The sequence below is a fragment of the Lissotriton helveticus genome, chromosome 7 (genome assembly GCF_964261635.1).
Source record: "Lissotriton helveticus chromosome 7, aLisHel1.1, whole genome shotgun sequence".
NCBI classification, from domain to species: Eukaryota; Metazoa; Chordata; class Amphibia; order Caudata; family Salamandridae; genus Lissotriton; species Lissotriton helveticus.
This window is the reverse complement of record NC_136068.1, coordinates 986,272,192-986,294,866: the sequence shown is the minus strand read 5'-3', so window position 1 is coordinate 986,294,866 and position 22,675 is coordinate 986,272,192. Positions and strand designations below refer to the sequence as shown.

The window sequence follows — 22,675 nt, the reverse complement described above, 5'->3', positions numbered from 1 at the left end:
GATGAAAAACCAACAATTGATGGGCAGAATGCAGAACAATGCCATACACTCACCCCAGTACAGAGATCTGGGCCTAAATCCATCGTTTTTTTTGCTCCCCATGCCATTCCAGTTTGAACCCAGTCATATGCAAGTCAGTCTTGACCCTGTTCCCAATGGGAACAGCCGAGCCCGAACTGCCAGGTCAATTCCTCCCTGGAGTGGAAACAAGCATTCTAGGACAGGTTTTGGGGTTTCACCCCTCATCTGCCAGGATAGCTTGACTCCAGTGGGATGGAGAGCACAGGACCCATGTCTGGGCATACCCGTCCCACTCGGGATGACATTCAAAAACAACAAATGATGGCTAGAATGCAAAACAATGCCATACATTCACCCTAGTACAGAGATCTGGGCCTAAATCCATCATTATTTTTGCTCCCTTCTATCTCTGATGGCATCAGTAGCAATCCTGGTTAACAATGGTAGCAACTAGTCAAGATGAAGTTGTACTACAACCTCAACTAGTGATAACTCTGGAACTGTAAGTGCTACACCAATGGTACAAATGATTATCTATGCAGAACAGCAATTAGAGCTTCACCCCACACATACATGTGATCGTCAGCTGCCTTCTGGTCCCCTTTGGATTGAGAAACAGTGAGTATGGGCACTCTACAGACACAGAAGGAGAAAGGGCCAATGCAGCACCCACAAGTTGAATTCAGAAGACAAAGAAGAAGTTCATAGGCCGAGATGTCATTCTTGTTTCTTCTAGGTAGCTTGTTTGGGGCAACTTAGTGGCTGGTGATTAGACTTAGTTTGTTGATTTGCCCTCACACAGGGCTTTCCAGTCAGGTGTGACTTGTGATTTTCTTCCTGAGAATTAGGTCACTTCTCTTATCAGGCGGAGTCCAGGGTCTCTGCAGGGAAGGCGATCTTCTTTCTGTCTCCAGGTCACAGTAGCAAATTGAGTCTGCAGGCATTCCCAGATGTAGGCACCATCTTGAGAGAGAGTAGCACTCTAGCTCCTGGACGGGAGTCTTCTTTTCTATACTAATACACAGACCTCCTCAGTGTGAAGATCATGTTCTTAAACCAGCAGTGGCTAATGGGTCTAGTACTTCTACCCTCTGGAGGTTTGGGCTGGCTACCAGAGCAATCTCGATGATCTGCCTCATTCAAAGGTTTAAGTACTCCTCGAGTTCACGAGGAGCATTTTGTTTCTGTTGCTAGACACATTTCACAGGCTCCCTACTTAACGTTTACGCATAGAGCAGTTCTGGTTCAGGTGTAATATGTGTTTGCCTACATTGGTGGTTCACTTTGCTCATATTGTAATGAACTGACCTCTCTGATCTGGACAGACTTCAGGGCAGCCGGACGCTCTCTGCAGCACAGAGTTAAAGGGCCTGGGCCTGGCTTCGCTTTCTGTGAAGCTTGATGCAGGCTTTCCTCGAAGAACAGGGGCCAACCGTTTCCCATAGTGTTTATGCTGTTTCGACTGTTCTGAGTGTCAGGTAGGAACGTTTTTTAAAAAAAAAAGAATGCAGTACTGTTTGTTACAGCTCTTGTGTTGCAGGGGCCTGTGCCTTGCAATATAGGTCAGGTTTCCCTCTCCTGAATGTGTTTTTTTTCAGTTGGCTTTTACTTTACGCCAATGCAGTGCTGAGGCCCGTGTTTTCTGTATATTTATAAGCAGTTAAAGCCACTGCTGGGACCCGGAGCTGAGCGCTATTATTTCCCCTCAGATTTTCATTATCCTAATGTTGCTAAAAGGTTTAGTTTGAATAGAAATCTATTATTTGAAGTAAAACCAACCATAGTGGCATTCTCCTCACACCCTACATTTCACACCTGACCTGCTCCACTACACTTGCTTACAGTACCACAGACAAATCACATTGCTGTCTCCAGTTTAAAAATTGCCAGACCATTTTTGGCTACATACACTTTACTACAATATAAATTAACTCCTGACTCCTTCTGAAACCATTTAAATGTCACACACAATGAATCTGAAAACTTGGCAGCTATGATTGGTGTTATTTCTGATTTTTATCTGTTTTCCTCTTCTTCATTGCTTGATATTGCTCGGTAGAAAGTGTCACTCATAGTTGTTGAATGTCACTCATAATTAGACGGAAATTATGGAAATGCCACACATAAGCAATCTGAAACCTTGGCAGCTATGAAAAAGGCAGTAAACCTAGTAAGTAACCAACTCTGCTTTTACAGTGGAATCTGCTTAATTTTAAATGTTTTCTGACCGCTGTTTCTTCGGGGCCAAGTGAAAGATGGCATCTGTTTATTTTGAAATGTTCATGTCTTTTAAAGTGAATGAAAGGTTTGATCAGTTTATTCTGGAAGCTTTGGTGTGCGGCTGTCCCTGGGTGAAGCAAGTTCGTTTTGCACAGTGTGACGGGACAATTCGTTGCAACAACAAAGGATTTAATTGGTGTAAGGCTGGAACGAGGTATAGAATTTATGTGCAAAATTATGATCTTGGGCACTCAGGCTACGAGCCCGATAAAGAAAGATAGAAACAGAGCGATGGGAAGTGTAGGGTGAGGATGGGTCCTTGCACTTCCCTGGTGCAAGCTCCTTGTGGTTACCTCTGGTGCCAGCCTATCACACTGCGCACCTGTGATACCTTGTCGCACTGCTTATCAATGCTATACAAGGGAGTATCCAGAAAATAAAAATATCTACCTCTTCGACCATCCCTGTAAGGCGCCAGTGAGCGAAACAGGACACCATCCCTAAAGGTTTAAAGGGGAGTTAAACCTTTTTTAATAGCTAATGATAAAATAGGGTTTTAAAGTGATTCCACAAACAAAAAATGGCTTCTGAATGTGTGCCAAAGGAATAATACAAAACTTATTTCCAGTTCGCTGAGGCTGACATAAATGGGGTTTCCTTCCCTTAGACACCCTTTCTCCACTTTTCCTTTCAATAATGTTTTTTTCCTTTTCTCACCTCCATACTTTTTGTTTCCGTTTTGAAAATCCCATTTTTTTTTACAGCAAAACTCCTTCATAAATCAGCCTTATGTGGGTAAATGTAAAGTCTTGAGTACTAACAAAAACCAATGCTGATGGTGTAACCCCCGATGTAACACCAGGAAACATTCCCAGGCCTCCATTCAAATATTCAATTGATTCAAACACTATGTATTGAAGTTAAAGTGGAATGTATATTTTATGGCACTCGAACTTTGATACAGAGTAAATAACACATGTCTTGTGTTGGGCTGCAAATAATGACCATGGAGGGAGCCAGTAAGTGCATATTTTGTTACATTTGTCATCATTGACCTCAATTTAACAAGCTCCTTTATGCCTTTCAAAAACATAAATGTCACATACACTATGATTAGCATTCAGCACATCTTAAGTTAGCTACCTTTTAGGTTTGTCTTGATCACACGTGCACAATTGATACCAGATTTTTCCATATGATATACATGAACAGACTAGGACACAAGTTTGTAGAATTGCTAGCATTTCTTAGAAAGAAAGATATGCGATTATTCCATACAGTTGTTACAGATATGTCAGCACAGAGGAGCTTGAGGACACACAGAATGTTGTTACAACTAACTTTCTCAACTAGGATGACACTGAAGCCTTACTGGACAATCTATACCACAATAAATCACTGCTCTCTGTCAGGTTGGCCCCATCCAAAACTAGAAATACTAAATTTGGCATTAAACGCACAAAAATGGTCCAATGGGGTGACAGTGGAACTGAAGCAAACCAGTCTTGACCTCTAATGCAAGTTGCACAAAACTATTTTGACTGAAGATAGCCCCTCTCTAAGAGATACCTGTAAGGCCTCCAAAGTGCCATAAAGAGAGCCAAAAAGTCTTAATTTACAAAATTAATCTAACAGGTCTGACTGAATAAGAGAAACCTTCAGCATCTTTTAAGAACTGTCTAATCCAGATGCCCAGAAGAACAACCCCTGCGCATCAAAACCATATTGTGACAAACTCCTGGATTTTTTTTTGTTCAAAATTCGCACCATCCCTGACTCCAACTTCACATGCCCTGTACCATCTGCCTGACACTCTCTCTCCTTTCTTCACATCGTGAGTCCTTTCTCTGCCTCTGTCTACATGGCTATTGCTTCACTGACAGCACTCAACCCTCCCTAGTAGCTCTGCCATGGCATTTTGATGCCATTAAATTTATGAGCGTAGGCATAAACAATAGGAAGACGGGAGCCAAAAGGTAGTAATTATAGGTGTCCCCTTTTGGTGCATTAGTCATTTCAGCCAATTTATTCTCAAATTGTGTTTTAAATGCACTTTTTGAATTCAATGTTTTCGAAATGTTCTCGAGTGGGGGAACCTCCTATCAAGAACCTTTATTTGAGGAAGACTCCCTTGCTGAAATTTAGACTGGGTATTACATCTGGCTTTCAGCAGTGCCAATTGAGAATGTGGGTGGAGACGAATAAGTGGGTGGAGCCAGTGGAAGAAGTAGGTGGAGCCAGGTAAAGTGGGTGTGGTCTCCTAAAAAAATTGAGCACCTGCACTTAATATTTTACAAATTAAGCACTGAATGGGAGGTGTCCAGGAAACTAGGAAGAGGTGAGTTTGACCCCGGTATGAGAGACCTACACTGAGGATAAATGGAATGGGCTGGATATCTCCCCCATCAGGGCGAAGACCAGAGACTGTATGTAGTCATTGATGGACATCATGACCTGGCACAAAGGAGACCAGCGTGTAATACGGCTCAAAATGTGGGGTCAAATAGACCCCAGCACTCACCAGTCCATGTTTAACTGGCCTTATCATCAATTTACACAAGGAATCCTTGATGCATGTCCCAGACATGACGATGGCAAATGAGCCCAGCTGCGGCAAATGGACCTATCTTTTTCAAAAGAGAGCTGATGTGGATGGAATCACCTGATGCCCCAATAAGTCACCACGCAGCTGGGTGAGATAGTGGTAGCTATTCTTATTCAGAATGGGGTACACATTGAGTGCCCCACTGATATCGGAAACCAGCTGTGACGTCTACCAAGTTCTGAAACACAGAGCACATCAGTGGGCTTGCTGATTGGCAAGCTTACAAACGCAGAACTGTCCAGAATATATACAATGCATGGGCAGTATAGCTGTGCAAAGCCACAAAGAAGACTTTGGTTAAAATGTTATCCAAAAGTACCTCCTTCGTTCTGGTTGTACTTTCCAAAGAGGCTCAGTCCATTCTCTTAACTAGAGAGGCCACCCAGCTCCGCATCATCGCCACACTGCTGAGCTTTCTTGTGACATGCTGGTGTATAGTCTTTGTTGTAACCTTGATTTGTAGGTTAACAATAAAAGATTGGAGACACTGTTCATGATGACATAGGATGGTGTCTAGCTGGAGTGATCTGCAGGTGACAAAATGTAACATTTGTCAAAGCCAGCTTACGTTTTTATCCTTCCAAAGTTAATCAGTTCAATTCACAAACTTTATTTGGATAGACAATGTATCCAAAGTTAATACATTGAGTATTGTTAAAGCAAACAATAGTCACACCTATTACTTATACAGAGCTCTAAAGTTAGCAGAGTTCATTCTACTGTAACTCATCTAGTCCAGGGTATTGTTTTTTCCGGTGCTTGTAGGCTTGAATGTATTATTGACTAAATGGGACTACATGTTTCAAAGGGAAGGAAAAAATCCTGGTCTGGATAAGCAACTCCTGTGTGGATGTGGGAAACATGAAAGCTCTGTTTACAGTGCTAAGAAGCATTTACAATGCAATGGTCTATGCATCATTAAAGGTAGAGCTATTGGCATTGCTCATGACATTTCTTTAAATCATAAATAAATGGCATTGTCATTTACAATGCCAATAGCTTAATTGTTAAATAAATGGCATTGTCATTTACAATGGGCAACTGCAAGACTTTGTTTGTAATGTAAGCCATGCTTTCGCAGTACTGTTGAATTTCATTATCCTCGCCTAGTGCTATTTTTCAGCCGTATATAGCGTGAGTTTTGTGGAGGTGCACCCTGCACGCTCACACACTGCTCACCCTACACACTCACACACTGCTCACCCTGCGTAATGCGAAAAGACCTAGCTCTGCCCTTCGGCCTGTGTTGTAATCGTACAGTAGGTTGTGAGTAGCTGCGCTTGATTGGTTGAGGCATCCCCTCCTTGCTGCTCCCTGCCTCAATGAAGCTCCCATGTGTTCAGCTGTTCTTTGTTTTAGCTCCTGTGTGTCAGTGCACAGTGTAAGCGCACAAGCATACCCTGCTCTCTCTGGGACAGGCACTCGGCACTCACCACTCTGCACTCACCACTCTGCACTCACTCTACACACTCACTCTGCACTCTGCACACTCACTCTGCACTCTCACTCTACACACTCACTCTGCACTCTGCACACTCACTCTACACACTCACTCTGCACTCACAACTCTGCACTCTGCACACTCACTCTGCACTCTGCACTCACACTCTGCACTCACTACTCTACACTCACTACTCTGCACTCACTACTCTGCACTCACTACTCTGCACTCACCACTCTGCACTCACCACTCTGCACTCTGCAACTCTGCACTCTACAACTCTGCACTCACTACTCTGCACTCACTACTCTGCACTCACTACTCTGCACTCACTACTCTGCACTCTGCACTCGCTACTCTGCACTCTGCACACTCACTCTGCACTCACAACTCTGCACTCACAACTCTGCACTCTGCACACTCACTCTGCACTCACACTCTGCACTCACACTCTGCACTCACTACTCTGCACTCACTACTCTGCATTCACTACTCTTCACTCACTACTCTGCACTCTGCACTCACTACTCTGCACTCACTACTCTGCACTCACTACTCTGCACTCTGCACACTCACTCTGCACTCTGCACTCACAACTCTGCACTCTGCGCACTCACTCTGCACTCACACTCTGCACTCTGCACTCACACTCTGCACTCACTACTCTGCACTCACTACTCTGCACTCACTACTCTGCACTCTGCACTCACTACTCTGCACTCACTACTCTGCACTCACTACTCTGTACACTCACTCTGCACTCACTACTCTGTACACTCACTCTGCACACTCACTCTGCACTCACTACTCTGCACTCACTACTCTGCACTCACTACTTTGCACTCACTACTCTGCACACTCACTCTGCACACTCACTCTGCACTCACTACTCTGCACTCACTGCACTCTGCACTCACTACTCTGCACTCACTACTATGCACTCACACTCTGCACTCACACTCTGCACTCACTACTCTGCACTCACTACTCTGCACTCACTACTCTGCACTCTGCACTCACTACTCTGCACTCACTACTCTGCACTCTGCACTCTGCACTCACTACTCTGCACTCTGCACTCACTACTCTGCACTCACTACTCTGCACACTCACTCTGCACGCTCACTCTACACTCACTACTCTGCACTCACTACTCTGCACTTTGCACTCACAACTCTGCACTTACTACTCTGCACTCACTACTCTGCACTCACTACTCTGCACTCACTACTCTGCACTCTGCACTCACTACTCTGCACTCACTACTCTGCACTCTGCACTCACTACTCTGCACTCTGCACTCACTACTCTGCACTCACTACTCTGCACTCACTACTCTGCACTCACACTCTGCACTCACTACTCTGCACTCACTACTCTGCACTCACTACTCTGCACTCACTACTCTGCACTCACTACTCTGCACTCACACTCTGCACTCACAACTCTGCACTCACGACTCTGCACTCACTACTCTGCACTCACTACTCTGCACTCACACTCTGCACTCACACTCTGAGCAGATGCATGACTGGGTATACACACTTGTTTTTTAAGTCCTACACTGGAAGTAGGTGCTGTTGGTTCTCGTATTTGGCATCACTGGCAGTGGCCTGAAGTAGGGCAAGCAGCAGTGGCCTCCTCAGAAATATCTTGGGCCCTGGCACTTATTATGGCACAAATTAAGCACTGCTAACAAGTGATTTTGCTTTCTAGCAACCACGTCACTGCCTCATTATTTACTGCTCTGTTTTCAGTTATGTTCATGGACACATCATTTTTTTGTGCTTCCGCGCCAGTGGCGCTTTCCGTTAATGTACTTGCACGCAAACCGCAACCTGTTGCATAACTTGCAGATTTCAACAAAAAACATATTGTGCCTGACCCGGCAGACTCCCGAGCAGCCTTCGAGGAACGCACCTCTGCCGAGCCGAGGCCCAGGAGGAGAGGCTGGAGTGCACGCGCGCCCAGCATCATCCAGTCCTGACAATAAATGCACACGCTTCAGGAATGCCAAATACAGTTCCAAGCCTTCCGAGAGCAGACAGCAAAGAATGGTGCACGCGCGTCCAGCATCTGGATTCAATTACCGCGGCCCCTGACAGCTGGTAATTGATGAATTATAGCCTTCTGCTGCGCGTCTCCGCAATGAATATGCAGGAAGTGGAGAAACTCTACAGACTATGGCCTATTGCGTGCTGCCTTGTAAAAACACAGCCATGCGATGGCCAATTAACATGCAGCTGCCATAAATAACGAACAGAATTCACGCGCTTCTCTGGAATGTCTAGGTTAGCTTGTCGGACCGCTCTCTACAGGACTCTGAAGCCACACCCACTTCGTGGGATGTAGGCGGAGCGCTAAAAAGGGGAAAAGCTGGTGTCTTAAGTGCCACGAAAAAAAACAAGCTATTACTGATATCATGCAGATTTGGCTGTAATCTGGTATCTGGAGTCTTGCATTGAAAATGCAATAAGAAATCTACAAGTACCAAAGTGAGCTAAAAATCAGTTGTTGCATAGCATACTGCTGATGCGGAGTAACTTTAAAGCTCTGTAAAAAGGCTGCACGGTTTTGACTCAAGGGGTCTAGATTGTCTGCCTCTTTGCAACAGTCCTATTTGCATTTAAGATCCTGCCCCAATGAATGACGGTGTTTTCACTCAGATTAAGCCCCTCTGTACCATTCAGTCTGGGCAGAGTTCATTGTACAATGTGTGTCTAATGTTTTTACCCATTCCGGGTTTATGGGGTATGTGTTGACACACACAGGCCTATGCTCGTTTATTCAGTGACAGATATTGCACCGTCAGACCTGCTAGGTTTGCAGGAAATGCTCCTTCTTGGCATTCTGGTAGTTGCAGTTCTGATTTTCCCATTACAAATACTGGACAAGTACCGTGATGCAAATAATAATTTAACAAACTGGATGAACTACTCACAATCAAAATGGCACAGCCTAAAAACCTTTGATAAGAAGTACTAGTATTGTATTTTATAATGACATACACCTATGGATCAAATCACATATTTCGACATGTCCTAACTTTATTAAATACGTATTCAACCTTCCTAAAGAAAGTTTGACTCGTGGAAGGAGTCATCTGAATCTTCAAGGCCTAATTGACATTAGACACACATAGGGAAAGTTACTGAAAGGTGGTTGGTTTATTTCTATATAACACCAACTCGACCCACCAGCACCAGTTACGTTACACCTGCATATTTATTTTGTATTATATTACTATTTGTGTAAACCTGTAGATTTAGCGACTTGCTCAGACTCTACAGGATGTCGAGCTGAGGTGAGGGTAAGACTCGAACTCGGTGCCCCCGCTCCTAAGTCGGCAGCGCTGACCGTAACACCATATCCTCTCCAGGACAAGTTCTCGTGCTCGACAGACTCACTTGAGTTTCGGCAAGGCTGCTTACACGTAATGAGTCTCACCTGAGTCTGAGACCTTCCTGATTATCAACGGACCACACCTGAGGTCTATGTGCAATGCTCAGGGATTGGCGCCCATTTTGCCCCATCCCCGCCAATAGCTGCGTAGTAGTTGTATAAATACGTCAGACGTCGAGAGGTATTCTCAGGCACAATGGCTTGTTTTACTGCGTGCGGATTGTTGCTGGTGCTGTATTCCTTTTGTGCTGCTTTGGCAGCGGACAGTGTCCGCCGGGAGGTGGTGCTTGATGGGAGTTCTTCTTTGTTGAGTTGTGGCCTTCGTAGCTTGCAGTTCCTGCTTCCTTCCACGCTCTCTAGCAATTCTTCTCTTACTCTGACTGTGAGAGGTGAGCGGAGGGTTTGTAGTTCTGGGTGTTCTTAGTTGCACGTGTGTCGGTGGTGGCTCCCGTGGTGAGTAAATGTTCTAACTTTACAAAACACGTAATGGTAATGCCACTGTACAGAAAAGGGAATTCTTAATATCTACGTGTATTTATCTTCTAATAGTGTAGGTTGTCGGGTGATATCCTGATCTGCTTGCTGACCCTATGATAAAGACGTTTTGCTATGGTTGACCGATTGTGGGCTTTATGTGCAGCAGAACTGCATGTGTAGTAACCTCAAAAGTGGTAGTGACTGGAGGTCCTGCATTGTGCCCAATTATTGTAGTCCGGTGTCCTCGCACTTATGCCTCTGCCACTATGCATTCCTGACTTTTTGAGTAACTTGTTGGCTTAAGGGGCTTGCTTGAGAAAAATAAGTAAAACTTCTTCAAGTCCCAGAATGTAAAAAAAGAGCACTTAAAGGTGCTCTTAAAGCAGTGAGGGCAGTTTATCTTGGCTTAAGGACTTGCATTCTAAGTAATACCTTTCTGTGTGTTTTTTATTTTTTATTTTTTTTCTGTTAACTAGTTTTTAGTGGTTGTCCTGTGAGAACCAGGTTGGTCCTATATGTTTCTGGTGCTTTCTGTTCATGTATGTTTAGGGAGGGGTTTGATGTGATGGTGCTGTGTGATGGCTCTTGATTTAGTTTACTTGAGTTTGAAAGAAATGTGGGTTGGTATAGTTTGGGGGTGTTTTATGCTCTTTTTCTCTTTCTCCTAGATAAGAGCGGTGTCCCTGTTGCCCTCCAGAATGATACAAAATGTGGGATTTGGGTCAGTCAGCAGCCAGGTGCCTCAGCAGTCATTGGCGCTGACTACGCAGGGTGCTATGTGAGTGAGCAGGTAAGCTCAGTTGCCTTAGCCACTGCTGTAGTATACTGTGCTGAGCTTCATTCCCTAATGACTTGTGAGCCGTACCTTAAACTCGCAAAGTAACGAACCGACTACCTTTCTGGAAGTTTGCAGTGCTGGTGACTTTTTGCAGCTCCCTGAGCGTGTAGCCTAGACCCTATAGTAAATGCAGTTGTGTAGGTTTTTTTTTTCTCTTGCCTTTATTGTGGAAAATCCTAGCCAGTAATAACTGGCCGAGGTGTAACTAACATTGTGCTGTAATTCGAAGGTTGGGATTCTCTAATAAAAGTATTGTACTACTGATGCGTTTAATTCAAACTAAATGACATTACTCTCACTTAAAGCCCCGTCTATCACTAAACCTTTGCTTGGTTACCAATTTGCTTTTGTTAGGCAGTCTTGTCTAAATTGGTGCCACTGTGGGCGAGTTTTTGTTATTTAGTAGTGTTGCTCTACCTACTTAAGTTCCTCGAAGGCTCCAGGTTTTATATGTAATGCCCTTTGCACAAGGACGGAGTACAGCTGAACTGCATGCTTTCCTTGCTCTGGATTCGTTCCCTCTGTGCATTAGAAGTCGGGCGTTAATGCAGGTTGACTATACCTGCACTTGCCAAATGCTGTAGCAGCTGTTTGCCAACCCCTTGAAGAATGATTCTGCTCAGAGTGTTTTTAGCTTCACTGAAAACTAATAGTTAAGGAGACGAGCGAACATTGTCTGGATGATAACACGGGAAGGAGCTGCGTAGACCGTCTCCGAGAAATAGCTTCATGGAAGTAGTCCCAGAAAACACTTTTATCCAAGCGAACCTACCTGCAGCCGTAGCTTTGTGGGGAAGCTTCAGATTGCAGCAATGGTTGGAGAACTGGTACTGGGATAGTTCTGCAGTGATGTGGTGTGGCAAACAGAGCAGGACCCCGTATTTTAGAAACCAGTTGAGACCCAGGCGTTGTACTACATGACCGCTTTACTAGCTTTCTGTCATGGTTGGGGACTACTGCGCCAGCTGGTAGGATAGAATGAATGGTCTTGGGTAACCAATTTGGTATTTCACAAGCGCTTTAGAGTGTATTTGTAGGGCAGGATGGGTGTTTCTTTTATAGTTGCATTGAAGACTAATTAGTTTTGTTCTCTACAGAACACGACATTTTCAGAAGTTTCCCTGTCTTTGGTTTGATAAAGAAAATTCCTTACTAAAATAGCCCACATGTAAATAATTACATGGGCCTAATGCTCCTACATCAGATATCACTGATACACTCAGGTTTTTATACACCCTTATAACCTCAGTAAATAAAAGCTTTTTTTATTTAAACAGTGAATTCTTGAAATCTGTTCAACAGATTTGGCAGGTAAATGCCTAGAGGCTGGGTAGAAACGGATGCCTGTGAGCAGTAGTAAGAAATGTACTAGAAACATTTATTGCCGAAAGCTAATACTTGATAGCAGGTTCTTGTGTCAATTAAGTGACCCAACCCCCCTCAAGAGGCTAGACGTAGTGCCACTAAAACCGTTCAGTGCAACAGTAAAGGTGCAGCAGAACTAATGGAAACTTGTACTGCATTCGCCATTATAATGTTGCAGACCGTAAAAACCCAAAGATTACCAACTACTATACTTGTGCTTAATGCCAAGGGCTTTTACTTCCTATGAGTTAGGAAAGAATGAACCTGTGTTTAACTCCTCTTACTGATTACATCATGCAACTAACAGAAGGGTGGGTGAGAGCTGGAACACCACTATGGTGGTCCCATTGCTACACTTTAATCAGATACTGGCTTTCCTCCAGGATGGCGAGTATATCCTGTCCTTGGATGTTGAAGAATCCTTTGCTGGAGAGAATGCCACTTGGAGAGAGAAGTTGAAGTGCCCGGTCTTGCCTGGTGAGTGATTGTGGTGCCTGCAAAGACACTGCTGGTAATTCAGGCCCCTTCACCGCTGTAACCAAGTGACTGCTGGTCCCTGCTATGGTAACATGAAGTTCTGCTTTATCTTCCAGTTATGGATGCTCCCAGCCCAAATACCTGCGATGCTGTTGCTTTTCCCAACCGGTTGCTTTGTGGCAGTCTACCCATCACTCGGGAAGTCTGTGAGGCACTAGACTGCTGTTACGATCCACGCACGTCCACCACACCGTGTTACTTTGGAAATCCAGGTTTGAGGCTTCATTCCTTGCTCCCTCATGGTGTAATGGCTGTAAACGCACATGACTGACACTTTGTAGTGGAACTAGAAAGGAGTTTTTCCTTCATTTGCAAGTTTGGGCTGTAATCCTCTGTCCAGAATAATCCCCTCCATTTACGTTTCCAGCTAATGTTAAATGTTTGTGTTGGTCGGTGATAGTTGACTCTAATAACTGCTGCTAAAAGCCTTCAGTCTAGAGGTGGTTAGAATGACCAAATTGTGGGAGAAGCAGGGAGCCGTGGTAGTATTCCTCAATTCGGGGTCCTTGCGAGGTCTACTTTGAGGAACTTAAGTGAACCAATCCATCCACGAACCATAGGTGCCTTCATACTTGTGAGGGTTCATCATGGTAGGTAAGCAAACAGGCCACTTTGTGTGTAAACTAGACTGGCATTGAGAGACTCTCAATGTATGCACTGGGTGGCTGTGGCAAATTGCCACACAAGAACTCTCCAATGCAGATACAGCGGATTCAGAAACACACTCCTAGTGGAAGCGGAGTCTTCAAAATGGCAGTGCTCTTGGAGCCAAGATTGTCCATGGTAAGCAATGTGCAGGTACACATAGTGCACACCCCTATCTGAGTCATATTTGTTTCCCAGCTGCTCCTGCCTTAATGAAGCTTATTGAATGGGGTATAGTGAGTGAATGGCAAGGGGCACAGCTATGACTAGCAAGCAGCTGCTACCTTCTAATTGGTAACCCCTTTATGGTTTGGAGGTTCTATATCCTGATTTAGGAGAATTACCTGAGAATAGCATCAAGGAATAGGAGCAAACGCTGTCCTCTGAGGTAAATGCAAGCCTTTCCGCTGCTAGTGGTCTGTCAAGGTGCAGATGTGCTGCAAGGTGGCTCTTCAGTTAATTAACTCAACCTTTCTATAGCTCCAGTGCTAGCCTAGCAGGTGCGACTGTACTACATTATGGTAGGAAACAGTTTAGTCCTGCCAGGGAAAATACAAATACATTGAGCCTGCGGGTAGGTGAAATGAATCTGAATATATAGTGGCTGGTGGACTGGGAAGGCAATGCTGGACATGGATGTTTGCTGTAGGGTGGAATTCTCTGGTGTGGTGGTTTCCTCCGAGTGACCAGTATGTTTCACTTCTAGTGACTGCCCAATGCTCTCCTGATGGCCAAGCAACCATTGCCATATCTACTGATGTCACTGTACCATCTCTGGACTTGAAATCTGTGCGTCTCCTCACTGTGAGCAGTTCATGCTCAGAACTCAATGTGTATCAGACCAGTGGTTTTCTAGCATACCGGTTCCCATTGGTTTGTGGAGGTGTTCAGCAGGTAAGATGGTCAAATAATAGTATGTTTGAAGCATTTGCAACAGTTCGATTCCACATCCTACTAGTACAGTCTTAAGCTCAATTTTGTGTTGGTCTTCACAAATTAGACCATTTAAGCCCCCGTTTCTGTGTTACCCCGCCCCCCTGAAAAATAAAGCTTTGAGTCTTAAATACTGGCTCCAACTGTATTTTAAGATCTGCTTTGTGGGAATCTTACTCTTGCATTGCCTAGTCCCATAGTACAGCATGTTCTTGTCGTGGTACACATTACCTCTGTAGTACAAAGCACACCCATGAGTAACAGGCTGGGGTTTAGGTTTTCTTGCATATTGCAACAGGTTTAATCCTCAGTTCTTTGACCTTTGTATAATTACTTAGTATTCTATTCTGGTTGATATTGCATGTGATGTAACTCTACTTCACAGGTCAAAAGTGATACTACTATATACGAAAACAGGCTGGAGGCTACCAGGAGTGTGCTTACGGCGAACGGTGCCTCAATCAGTAGGGACAGCACCTTCAGGTAAAGTTAATTCCAAGTAGCTATATAGTGCTTGCATCTATGAAATGGGACCGTAATCATGGAGCTTAATGTCTAGTCAAACATACTGGTTTGAGTTATTTCCATTCAGTGCTGTGCAATCCGTAATCTTGTGCATATTACAAGACTATAAACCTCGTAAAATATGTACTGGATTATTAGAATACCAAACTTGTTTTTTTTTTGGGCCTGCCGTTTTGTACAGTTTTACCATTTGTGGGCTAGTGTTTGTCTAGAGAGAGCACTGCTTACTTGTGGTATGAATATTTTAATTGTAGGGTAGGCTTGTGCTTCAACCTACCTTTGGTATTTCGGAAGCAACATTCTGTAGTATTCTAGGTCATGTATGACCAAGTTTTAAAGTGACCTGCAGGGTGTAAAATATGATTCAAATATCACGGAGACTGTATTTATTGAAAGTGATCTGTATTTTGGGTATGTCTTTAAGGTGAAGGTGCAACCTTTTGCCAGTAACTTTGGCTTCTTCACTGTTAATCTTGAAGTAAGTTTACATTTCTGAGTTGCAGAATGTAGTATGCTCAGGGCGTCGGTCAATGCCTTGTTTCACCAATTTGGGTCTACTGAACTGCATCCACAGTAGCAGCACATGAAGTGACTTGAGTTCTATACTCTGCTGCACTGGTGCTTACCTACATGTTCTAATTATTTCTACACTTGTGAGGTACATGGCACCAACCAATGTCCCAGAGCAAGGACTGACTTGTGCGAAGTTCTCACCCTCCTTGCCCCATAGATTGTCTTATTTTGTATCTCCCCAAATGAAGTGTTGGGGGGGGGGGGGGGAGTGAAAGGTGGTCCAAGCAATGCTACTACTGTCGGAGCAGGTTCTTGGTGAATACAACATTTCATGAGTCTACCCAACTGTGTGCTTCCTCTTAACAGGCTATTTATTCCTTGCCTCTGGCAGCAAGCTCCTTTGGGCTCAAATTTTGTTCCCGATAGTGCCGTTGGCGAATGGAAACTATCAAACAACCAGCATATTTCTCCCATGAACGCTCTTGGGCTGGTTTAATCCTTCTCTCTACCCCCCTGCTTTCCATACTTTTCTCTTGGAATATTCACATTGTGTGACCTCTTGAATTTGTCTACTGTCCTGACCCATCTGAATAGTGTGGGTGAAACAAGGGTTCCGTCTGCCTACACCCTGGCACATACATGTGCTCCTTCCATGAGTGGCAGTAGATCTGCATAATACTACACATGCTTGTTTGTACTTGCTAAGAGGACAACATCATAACTTGCATCAGTCTGTATGTCTATCGGCTTCTAGAGCCCTCCTGTCTGGATTCCCATGCTTGTGGTGCCGGCCACCCCTAAAGTGAGAGCCCGCCTCATGCCCACACATCTGATCAGGCTACAACTGAGGCGTAAGGCGCAACACTTTGGGCGTCAGTAAATCTCTGTGTATATATCTTGCCCCCGTCTAGCTGCATTGGAGTATCGTTAATTGCTTTGCTCTATTCTTAATCAGGTTAACTGTGCGTTGCACCTTCGCAAGCAGTAGCAGCTTCATCCCACTGCAAGTTGAAGTCTTCACTTTACCGCCGCCCCTTCCTGTGAGCAGTCCAGGACCACTCCTCATTGAAATGAGGATTGCTAAAGGTACGTTTCTTGAGCTAGTGCCGGCCTGTGGTACTAATGCTGCTTACCCGTTCATTGGATATGAATTTCAGGCAAGATCGCCCCATGCCTCTGGTATTTCCGCATCCTGCATTAAGCTTCTCACCAGGAAGTGCCAAGAATGTAACTGACTGCAGTTTATGGGTCAAGCACACTATCTTGAACTAAATAGGTGATTGAACCTTTGCCACTATGGGTTTCTTGGTTGAAGGAGATGTGCTTCTGAAATTCCTAAATATTAGGCAGTCTAATGTGTTGATCACTTGCAAATTGTTCAACCTGTTAGACATTCCCAGTGTGAACCTATTGCAGAGCACCTAAAAGCAAATCCGCATTTTGTGGTGGTGTAACTGTGAAGTCTAGTAAATTAAGGAAGCTGTCTTCTTTAATATTGCTTTGCCCTGAAATAGTATCACCGCTGAGACACTGAAGTTCAAATAAAGCGCTGTTTCCACTTCATGATGTGGAGCAATTGACCCTAATCCTTAACATTAGACGCCTTTGGGTATCTAGAATGGTGATAGTTCAAGCAGAGTTGCGATGGTCCTGGAGACCTTACTCGTATATTGATAGTTGCTGTGGTGTTTGCGTTTGAAGGTGATGCTGCGAGTTATAAGATGGAGGCAGAGCTTTTCCTTCGGTGTTTGTAAATAAATTCAGTTGGCTGAATCGGATACATTAAGGCATGGTTTTAAAACTGGATTACTAGTTTAAAAATTGTCTTGGCCAGGAGGTTGGACCTTACTTCTGTACAGGCAGAAGTGGTACCAAGCTGTTGCATCTTCCTGGTGAGACTGGAGTCTAATGCGACACTTGAATTCGAGGCATGTTTAGATTCATTGTAAGCCAAGCCTACACTTGATCCAATCTACTTTTGAGCTCCTGGGTAGACCAGAATGAATCCTATCTGTGCTGAACGCATTACCATTCTGAGGCAGATGGTTTTTCTAACTTGTTCCAGTGATTGTTACAGAATCGCAGTTCGTGTCACAGGTAGTATTGGCTGCATGGCACCTCTATTCTAGCTTGTGGTGGGGGTGCAGGTAAGGGAGATATTCAGTGCACTCCGATGTGGCCATGCAGCATGCCTGCAAATAGGTTTGTAACCAGCCACTCCTATCCCTACCTTCAACCATACTGCTGCCTTCAATGGGTTGCAGGCATTGTGAGCTGTGGTCTTGCTGGCCTAGATTTCTTTCAATTGCATGGTGTCCTACTAGGCTGGCAAGGGGGCTAACTGGTAGTGTTGCCCTGCACCATGTTGAAAGGCTGAGTTTCTTGCTCCCTGAGCTCTAAATTCTACAAATGCAGTTTCTTACTGGATGTGGTGTTCCCTCAGTCAGCCTGCCTCCATATCTGCAGGTTCTCATTCCCTGCATTACCAGATACTGGAATATCGGACATTTTGGGTCAGTTCATGTTCTTCTGGCCTGGGCAGTGCTTCAGAGCGGGGCATAGCTGAATCTGGGCAGGCAATACAATGCACGTGTGCTCTCATACCAGCATTTTCAACCATGGATGTAGAGCCACTGATCCAGGGCTTATGTGGTTCAACTTTGCTACAGGGCCAGTAATTGATGGCATAATGGATCCCTTCAGTGTCCACATGTCACTTATGTGACTTCAGGAGTCGAAGGGCTTGTGAGGTGGAGTGGGAAACTAAACTGCCATACCTTGGATGTGCAGCAACTAATCATTTCACTTGTTTTTCAGACCAGACGTACAGCGCTTACTACAGTATTGCTGAATACCCAGTGTTGAAGGTTCTGCGGGACCCTGTTTTTGTGGAGGTTCGAATGCTGCAGAGAACAGACCCCGCCTTGATGCTGGTTCTGAACCAGTGCTGGGCCACCCCCTCCAGTGACGCCCACCAGTCTATGCAGTGGCCCATCACGGTGGACAGGTGACTTATGTCTGAGGGGTAGATGGCTGTGCGGGGCGGTAAATGGTGAATCGTGTGTATTAATGCTTGGTTTCCACTTGCTCCTAATGCAGATGCCCCTATGCTGGCGACAATTATAAGACCCTGGTTCTCCGGGTCCGAGAGACGTTCCCCGCGCTCCAGCGCCCCTCTCACTACCAGCGCTTCGTCGTCTCCACCTTCACCTTCGTGGACAAAGCTCAGCAGAACATGATGGGCCCGGTAAGTTATCCTCGATGCGGAGTTTCCTAAATTAGGGTAGACTGCGGAGTCCCTTGTGCATAGTAACTATAGGGAGGGGCGGGGCTTGTAAGTTACACGTAGAGTATTCATTGGCGCGTACTGTGCTCTATTCGTCATCTTGTCTTCTTCACTTGACAACTCTTGCTCTTTCAGGTGTTTTTCCACTGCGCCGCCTCTGTGTGCGTCCCCTCTGCACGGGACTCCTGCTCCTCCGCGTGCTCCTCGAGGAAGAGTAAGTTTGCATTGTGGTTCTTGATGTGATACTTTTTAATCGGCGGGACTGTAGCATTAGGCGCGCGCATTACTCTTGTCTGGAGGTTGCTCCAACAGTGTACTGCTGTGGCTTTGCTTTCTCTATTGTATATCGGCTTTTAAGCGCTTTGGTCCTTCCCAAACCTTGAGCTCTTGTGATTTTCCTCCTCTTAGGGAGAATGATTCAGGATTGGGACATGGATGCTGAACCTGTGAGTCTCGTGACTGCAGAGGGGCCCGTTCTATTCATCACAGAAGATGATGTTGCAATAGCAGGTAAGTGATGTTTTTAAAAATCTGTTTCTTGAATACCAACAAATAGAAAATTACACATGCCGCAAAGAATGAAGGGCAGGGGTGGGTGGTATCAAAAAGCGTCAACGAAATAAGCCATCGGTCTTAGGACCCAGCAAAAAGGAGTAGATTCAGCTTTCGAATAATGTGAAACACTTGTGATGAGGGCATAGCGACTGCCCAAGACTTGGAACGCAACATCGGACACATTTCTCACTAGCCCTCAGGGGTCGGCCACAGGGGGCCAAGAGGCAAAGGCCCAGCTAAGGTGTCATTGTCCAGTTGCAGTTTGAAGGGGCACGCAAGGCCATTCAGAGTGCTTAAAATTCTCCCCCACCCTGCGCCCACCCCCGCGGGCTGGGCTGACCAGATTGACAGAACTGTTTTGGGTTCCCAGTCAGGTTCTGCGGATACGTGTGATTGTGAGCTATTAAGGCAGCTACCAGCTAAGGTGTGAAGTAGGCTTTAAGAGTTAATAAAACAAAGCCTTTGCACTTTGGATATTACTAAAATCTATCTTTTGAAAGCACCATAAAAAACATTTATGTAGCAGCCCATCTTATATTGGGAGTAATACACGTTTAAAATGGTGTCTTGCATGTTACCAGTGCTTTCTGTCACAGACCAGATTGGGAAATTGTAGCACTATCATCCACTGCACTAAACGGAATTCCATTCTGTGGCTGAGTATATTATGGTGCTTTGCATTAACTAGTAGAGGTTTCGTAATGTGATTGGGAAAGGCCCACTGATTAACGATTAGCATTTACATTTTTGTTTAATCTGTATCACATGACCTGAAGGTGAGACCAACATATACCTTTACCCAGGCAAAATGTGTCGGACATCTGTGGCTTAAAACACTTAGAAATGTGGGGAAGGGGCATGGAGAGGAGAAGCTTCATTAATGTTGTACAACGAACTGATTACAAACCTGTTTTTGTCCCTCAGGCTCTCGCAGCTCCCAAGAATCCTTGATGCCAGGATGGGTCTGGATGGTGGTGCTTACAGTTGGATTGGTGGTGTTCATTGCTGTGGTCTGTCTTGCTCTAGTGCAGTTGGTTCGACGCCGGAAGCCCCGTAATGAACAAGTTGAAATGGCTGCTGTGAAGACCTGAAATAAAAATATTTCTTAAAATGCTGTGTGCGGTTGTCCTCAATGTGGCTCCTGGTGCAGCCAGGGGAGGGGCTTGGTGCAGTGTCCTTTGTAGGATGCGACTTCTCCATCTGAGGAAGAAGGAAACTGCACAGCAAACTGAGGTTTTGAGTTGGTCAATTATGAAGCCAATTAAATGGCTACTTCCTACACAGCTCCCTCTCCAGTTGGTGGTTCAGATATTACACACTTAGTATTCTAGAAGGAAAATATGTTTTACAAAGCGTTCAAATGGTTGAGGGCATCTCTGGCAATGAGGGCATCTCTGGCAATGGTATCACAACGGGCAGACGATTGACACCTAGTTGTGGAGGTGTGAGTTACAAAGGCAGGTCTTAAGACCCTTTCTAAAAACGAACTGGGAAGAACTGGGCTTTAATTGGAGAGGCAAGGCATTCCACCATTTGGGTGTAGCATACATGAAGATTCTACACCCCACACACTTTCTTCTAAACTTTGGTACTTTAAAGTTTGCTGCGGAGGATTGAAGTAGCCTAGCGGTGATGTCACTGATCAATGTATTTTTTAAATAGTCTGAGCCATCTCCATGTAAGGCCTTTAAATGTGATACAAAGTGCCATGAAGTCTAGCCTCTTATCAACTGTCAGCCAGTGAAGCACCACTGGCACCTTAGCCTGTGAGCTTCGTCTATGTATTCCCAGCCTTGGGCGAGCTGACGAGTTCTGCAGAATTTGTAGTTTGATAAGGAGCAGTTTCTGTAAAATGATCGACCATTACAGCAATCTATTTTGGATAGGGTGAGGGCGGTTATCACTAGCTTCTTAAGCACAAAAGGAATAAAGTAAAATCTCAGATTTAATGTAAAAAAATAAGGCACTTTAGGTAATGGCATTCACCAGTTTGTCAAATGGTTATCAAATCACCCCCCGTTTTCATCTTCGTGACTGGGATGGAGACCAGCTCCTCCGCTACAGTCCTGTGAACAGAACGAGGTATTTCACAGCATTAACACACCTCAATTTTATTGTGGTTCAACTTCAGACAATTGCACGTCATCCAGTTGTCAACTTCTTGCATGCAAATGCTGAAGGTGGCCACTGACTTTTTGGTTGCCCCAACTGGGACTACAATTTGAGTGTCTTCAGCATATCGGACAACCAAAAAACCCAGCTTTCTGATTAGTGTGGCTTACAGAGCCATGTGAAGATTAAACTAGGTAGGGCTCAGCTGAAAATCAATTATGGCAACCCCCTTACTAAAATCTTGTCCTGTAGTGGACTGGCCCCCTCGGCAAGCAAGGTCACCCCTAGTCTTTTTGCCTTCAGCACTCCAGTTTTCTGAATCTTGTTTTTGTTGACTTTGGGACTCTGAAGTGCTTATGCTCATTAAAGCATGGTTTAATTGACTACACCTGATTGGTATACTAAACTAACGTGCATGATCGTAGGAAAGTGGTACTCTACTTATCCAGGGCCTGTAAAATTGATGCCAATAGTGGGCTTACAGCACTGGTGCAACCTACTAAACTAGCACTTTAAAATTGGACTGCAGTGGCAGACATGAAATGTCTTAAACTGCAAAAAAACTTGTAGAACCTTTTGCCATGCCTAAACCTTAATTTGTTAATGCATATAACATACCCCCTAAGGTAAGCCTTGGTGACATAGCACCTCGATGATATGGAGAGCTATCATGGCCAGTCAGTTGGAGCAAGCAGTGGGAGTCCAGGAACGGTTATGTGACGTTCTCTCACGACCTTGATGGAGCTTCCAGAGGGTGGGGAGAGGGGAGGAGCACAGTGTTTACAATCTTCCTTACTCGACCTGACCAGTAACTGCTATTGCCGCAGCAACAAAGCACCAGCTGCAGGCCACTTCCAGATTAGGTGCTTCTAAGTGGTAAGGGAATATATGTGCGAGAAAATACACTAAGTTGATTCGTTCCACGATAACCCCTTCGCTGCTAGGCCCCCTGTGCTAAGCCTTTTTTGGGTATTTGGGGTAGTTCGCGCTGGGGCCCCTAACTTTTTGACCACATGGTATCCACGCCAAATTTGCATTCTTTTCTTCCAACATCATGGGGACTCTAAAGGTACGCAGGGTTTGTGGATTCCGCTGGAGGGCACCCAGAAATTAGCCAAATATAGCTACATTTTGTCTTTTTGGGGAAAAATGTGGCGCAAATGAAAGTCTGGGGTTTTTCCCTGCAAATGGTATCAAAAA

General features: G+C 44.8%; 1 protein-coding gene across 1 annotated transcript; it reads left to right on the top strand.

The window, feature by feature from the left end:
* The first annotated feature begins 9,891 nt into the window (after positions 1-9,891).
* On the top strand, positions 9,892-20,473 carry LOC144767172 (zona pellucida sperm-binding protein 4-like). The gene is made up of 12 exons (XM_078650743.1): positions 9,892-10,078; positions 10,835-10,956; positions 12,753-12,846; positions 12,963-13,118; positions 14,258-14,445; positions 14,870-14,967; positions 16,478-16,608; positions 18,340-18,529; positions 18,622-18,769; positions 18,944-19,022; positions 19,217-19,318; positions 20,288-20,473. The coding sequence occupies exons 4-12, from the start codon at positions 12,965-12,967 to the stop codon at positions 20,452-20,454; spliced, it is 1,257 nt and encodes a 418-aa protein (XP_078506869.1). The 5' UTR covers positions 9,892-10,078; positions 10,835-10,956; positions 12,753-12,846; positions 12,963-12,964; the 3' UTR covers positions 20,455-20,473.
* Positions 20,474-22,675: the final 2,202 nt, after the last annotated feature.